The sequence below is a fragment of the Nicotiana tomentosiformis genome, chromosome 3 (genome assembly GCF_000390325.3).
Source record: "Nicotiana tomentosiformis chromosome 3, ASM39032v3, whole genome shotgun sequence".
In the NCBI taxonomy this organism is placed as follows: Eukaryota; Viridiplantae; Streptophyta; class Magnoliopsida; order Solanales; family Solanaceae; genus Nicotiana; species Nicotiana tomentosiformis.
In genome coordinates this window covers 136,839,432-136,844,733 of record NC_090814.1, presented here as the reverse complement: position 1 = coordinate 136,844,733, position 5,302 = coordinate 136,839,432, and the positions used below count along the sequence as shown (strand labels likewise).

Below are 5,302 nucleotides of genomic sequence, written 5' to 3'. Positions count from 1 at the left end.
GGATAATAATATTTTCTTAAAGTGTGGAACCTTACATACTTGGCTGCAAATAACTTCCTATCTTCTCATATAAAAACAAAAGTATATATTTATGTTGCTTTGAAGTTTAGTATGCAAGACATGGAAAATTTTCTTCATTTTTTGTATTTATTAGTTACAATATCTAGGTAAGTAAATAAATTATTTAATTAGTGGTTATCTTACTTGATGTATTATTATGCTCGGTTAGATGTTTTCATTCTTGAAAGAGGAAGTGTATTTATCTTCTGGGGTTATCCTTCAGGACTAACATTTAATTTTTACTAATGACAATTATATTGTAGCCATTCGAAATTACGAGAAACAGAGTTATTCAATGAATTATTATGTATGCTCATAAATAAGGATCTTCCTTCGAGTTTTAGCTGTTGACTATAAAAGTTTTATATATAATAATAAGGGTATGAGAGTTAAATATTCGCAATTTCTTTATCTATATCGAATTTAATCAAGATATGTGAATATTTTCGTATTGTCTATTCAGTACTCCAATTGATTTTTTAATAACGATGATTTTTTTTCCATGATGAATGACAATTGTGTGTGCTAATATAATACCAGTACTAAGTTTTATAGGGTCCTCAATCCAAAAAGATAATTATATTTCTTTCCGATCAATTTCTATAGCGTCAACTTATTGTAAGTTTTTTTTTTTCAATTGGAGCATTTTGTTAGTAAATATTTTATTTTTCAATCTCTAGTTAATTTTAAAGAAATGATTTTAATTTTATCATTGTACCGCAATAAATTCACTAGTTTATATATACTCAAAGTATTACTTTTTCAAAGGTCAGAGTTGATTGGGGTGCAACAGTTTGAGGAACATTCTACATCACTATATTTCCATGCCTTCCAAAAAGAACTCCTGAAACTTCTGGAACATTCAATTCAGTTTTTCTCTCACACACATAAATAGCAGAAAAACTCCCCGTTTCTCTCATCGTAAAACACAACTAATAACTTTAGCTATCTAAAGAATATCAACAAAGTTAACAAATGGAAAGCCCATTCTACGGAAGCTATTGGTCCCAGCCGACTCGTCCTCGCTATTCCTCAAACATGAAAGGAATACCCGTGCTGCCGATACATCAAAATGCTATCGGTATTAAGCCGGTTGTTCAGATTCCGGTCCACTTCGTCGGTTCGGATCCTGAGCGGTCTGTTTCAGTCTTGAAGACTCAGAAATCTAAGCCGGACCAGTCCCTTTTCTCCTTAAGGATTCAGAAGGTATTCAGAGGCTTTTTAGTGAGAAAAAGCGTGAAGAAAATCATATCAATACGAAACGAGGTGGACGAAATAGAGCGCAAGATTTTCTGCGGCGAAATGGCGGAGTTGATTCAGAGAGACGAAAGGGAGAGGTTGCGGGTGAATGAGACACTCATGTCTCTGCTTTTGAAATTGGATTCCGTTCGTGGAGTTGATTCCGGTGTTAGGGACTGCAGAAAGGCTGTGATTAAAAAGGCAATCTCTTTGCAAGAGAAAATTGACTTTATTGTTTCCGCAGGTAATCAAATTGCAGTCAAAGAGGAGAATAAATACAATGATTCCGATGAAGTCCCTAAACTGGTCAATCCGACCGAATACATCCCCCATTCCACAGGAAATCAGGACGAAATTGAAAAATCGACATATCAGAGTGAAGTTTCTGATCTATTGGAGCAGAGTGTGGAAGCAGAAAATCAAGCAGCATTGAATTGTACGAAGAAAGATGAGAAAACACAAGTAGAGGGCGAATGCGATGCAGCACCATCAATTGAGAAGTCGGATGAGTTGCCGGAGGTAAAGGAGGTAAGTGTGGAGAGAAGCGAAGTAGGAGATGTGATTGAAAGAACTGATGAGGAGGAGAATGAAGTTAGGGTTACATGGGGAAGATGAGAGTAGAAAAAACAGAGAGTTGATGGAGAAAATGGTGGAAAAGAATGAGAAGATGATGAGAATGATGAATGAGCTGTGCCATAGAAACGAAATGCAAACGCTGATGCTGAATTCGCTGGCGCAGAGGGTGGCGCAATTAGAGAAAGCTTTCCTATGTGATAGGTTGAAGGCAAAGACAAAGAAAAAGAGGTATGCTGCTTAAAAACTGCTCCGGCAGAAGCCGAGCGAATCTTGTTTGAGAGTGTTTACAATGACTTTGTGTTTCTAATGAGCAGTTCGTTGGTTTTGTCTTTTTTTTTTATCTTCTCTTACGCATTCATATTTTAGTTATTTTGGGACGTGTACTTACATAAAACAGAGATATTGGAATGTAAAGCTTATTACCATGGAACTTCATTATGCTGGACTTTCGCCTTGTGATTCTTTGGTTTAGTTACTGGAACTAAATTGGTAATTTTTCCGTAGCACTAAAAAGGTATCATCGCATGTGTCCTTCTTATTCGGCTTCTCCTCTTATGATGTTAGCTACATCTCTCCCTCTCTATATATAGGGGAGGCCATGGAAGAAGTGACTTGTACCTCTCTAGGACCAAAAATCACATTTATTTATTTTCTTAGATTTTTTTACTTTATTTGTTTTGTTTTGATTTCTGAGGACATGACCCTGGATAGAAAGTTGTGGAGGTCGAACATTATGGTTGTAGGTTAGGAGATAGGAGGCTAGTATGATACTGTTTTGTTTTAGGCTGCTAGTGACGCCAGTTGTGTTCTTAATACTTCGTTAAGGTTGTAGGTTAGGCTGTAGAATGTTTAGCGGCCCTTGTTGTGTCCATATTATTCCTTTGCGTCTGTAGTACCGTCCATTTATTACTGCTTAGTGTTGTTACTTTTCTCTTTATTTTCTGGTTATTGCGTTGCTGGTGTTATCCTTCTGGATTCCTTTGTTGTTACTGATACATTGTCTCTTTCCTTCTTCTTGTGTCGAGGATCTATCGGAAACAACCTGAAATAAGGTATGCGTACACATTACTCTCTCTAAACCCCACTTGTACGATATCAGTTGGGTGTTTGTTGTCAGTTGGGTGTTTGTTGTTGTTGCTTTAACAAGCCTAAAAGTTATGTCTCTTTATATCAATTAATGAAAGAAATGCTTTAACAAGCCTAAAAGTTATGTCTCTTTATATCAATTAATGAAAGAAAGAGTAAATTTAATAGCTGTTACCGTTAACAAATACAGTTGTGCATTAATTATTATTTTAATAAAGGTTACGCACCACGTCTGATAAAAAAGTACAGGCGTCGAACAATGACTCTCTCTTTTTAGAACGGGTGATTGTGTCATATCATATTTTTGACATTCTTCATAGTTTTTTTCTTGACACAAGGATTTGTTCATTGGACAATGGTGATTGCGGTTGCTACATATGGTGGTGACAAAATAGTTAAAAGAAAATAGTTATTCACTCATATTATCTATTAAAAAATCGATTGGATAATAGCGTCAAAATATTTTGCAAAATAGCGTACTTGCACTCTCTCAGGGAAGTGGAACAGATGTTGTAACATGAGGTACAGATGCTGATGCTATTTTGCACAATATTAAAGATGAGAATATAATTTTGGATTCACCTGAAGAGGAATAACATATTTCTATATCAAACTTGAACACACCATCCGCACCAAAGGAAAGGAAACCTGATTCTACCGGTGTAGCAACTCTTTCTGATATATGCATGCAAGAAAGTGAAAGTAAGTTGTTAGGAAATAAAAGGGTATTGATAGAAAAAGCACCTTTTACTGTTCATGAGATTATTGAAAAGATTCAGCAGGTTAGTGTGAGCAGTTTTATTTTTTTATTTAACAGTTGTAAAATGTTATAATGGACCTTAATCTCTGCATTTGTTTTTTGTTTTTTGCAGAAGCAAACATTGTCGTATAATAAAAAAAGAAAGGGAAAATCTGTGGATTCGTGCCCTAATTTTAATCTTTTGACTCAGTCAAGTCAATCAAGTGATAATGCAGTGGATCATGCTACTACCAACATCAGTGCTTCTATTGATCATGACCCTGCTGAACACTCTGTTGCTGCTGATATAGAGAAATATGATTATGATAGAAAGATTGTTTTATATTCAAGTGTGGATGAGGGAGTTGATGTTTCTCCTCTTAAAATTGTTAAGCTTGTTGCTCACTTGGATGTTCATTCTAATCTGCAACCCACTTTGAAATCTGAAATAAAAAAATATAAAGGAGGTAGAAGTTGAAAATAAAAAATTAAATTTTGGCTCCTATAAAGGAAAAGAAGTTGCAGGAGGACAAGCACCACAATTTGGACAAAGTGCATATGTAGTAGAAGAATTGCTTGGTAGAGGAAAAAGAATTCGTAAATATTGCTGGCATTATCAGAAAGTAATCAGAAAGGTGGAGAAAAATTTTGAAACATATTTAAAATAAAACAAGAGAAAAGGTCCTCTTCCAAAGTAAGTTTTGCTATTTGTTTATTGTATTTTTATATGATTTAGATGTTATTAATAAATCTTTTGTTATTGTATTTTTCATATTTGTTCTGTCTTTTTTTTTTTTGGGGAGTAACTGATATTTACAAAGTAGACCCTTTACTACAAGTAAAGCCATATGAACTTTACAATGAAAAAATTCAGTCAAGAATGTTCTTTAAAGAGATTGTAGATGATAAGTATTATTTTCATGATGCGGTATGTATATCTCTTTTACGTTGTGAATTCATGATTTTATTTTGTATTATACTTGACATAGATTTATTTATATTTTTTATTCAGCACATAGATATTTTATTGTATTATCTGAGGAAGAAGCATATATATCACATTAATGACTATCCATTTGCTTCGACAACAACTGATGTAGGCTTTGACGACACTTTGGATCTTGCACATAAGGATTGGACTAATAATCCAAAAGAGTGGAATGAGTTTGAATTTTGGAATGACCCTTCTGGATTGGGATTTGGGCTTTGTTAGTATATATTGGGTGAGAATCGTAAATGTGGGATTTCATGGACATCTATTGAAAAAGTATTCTGTCCGGTTCAACTTCCTGCAGTTTTGGTAAATGGTAAAATTTCATTAGATTCTAGCACTCATTATTTTCTGGCAGTGTTAGACATGAATGAGAAGACCACATAGATGTATATGATTCAGTGTATAAGAACAATGAGTATGATGTTATAGTGGAGCAGGTTCTTCCTTATAAGCATTTCATTCCTGTGATTTTGGAGTATTATAAATTTGGTGACTTGCATCCTATATTTGGGCATGTATATGAACCATTTGTGGTTCACTGGAAAGAAGCAACAAAACAGAAAGGAATCAAAAGTTGTGGTGTATTTGTTATAAGATATGTTGATATG

The 5,302-nt window shown here is 34.4% G+C and overlaps 2 protein-coding genes across 2 annotated transcripts; both read left to right on the top strand.

Annotated features, from left to right (window-relative positions):
• Nucleotides 1–971: 971 nt before the first annotated feature.
• On the top strand, nucleotides 972–2,320 carry LOC104096052 (BAG family molecular chaperone regulator 6-like). The gene has a single exon (XM_009602337.2). It carries the CDS (start codon nucleotides 1,036–1,038, stop codon nucleotides 1,912–1,914), a length of 879 nt encoding a protein of 292 aa, XP_009600632.1. The 5' UTR covers nucleotides 972–1,035; the 3' UTR covers nucleotides 1,915–2,320.
• A 129-nt stretch (nucleotides 2,321–2,449) lies between these two features.
• Nucleotides 2,450–4,472, top strand: LOC117276720 (uncharacterized). The gene is made up of 2 exons (XM_033656070.2): nucleotides 2,450–3,743; nucleotides 3,834–4,472. The coding sequence occupies exons 1-2, from the start codon at nucleotides 3,648–3,650 to the stop codon at nucleotides 4,176–4,178; spliced, it is 441 nt and encodes a 146-aa protein (XP_033511961.1). The 5' UTR covers nucleotides 2,450–3,647; the 3' UTR covers nucleotides 4,179–4,472.
• Nucleotides 4,473–5,302: the final 830 nt, after the last annotated feature.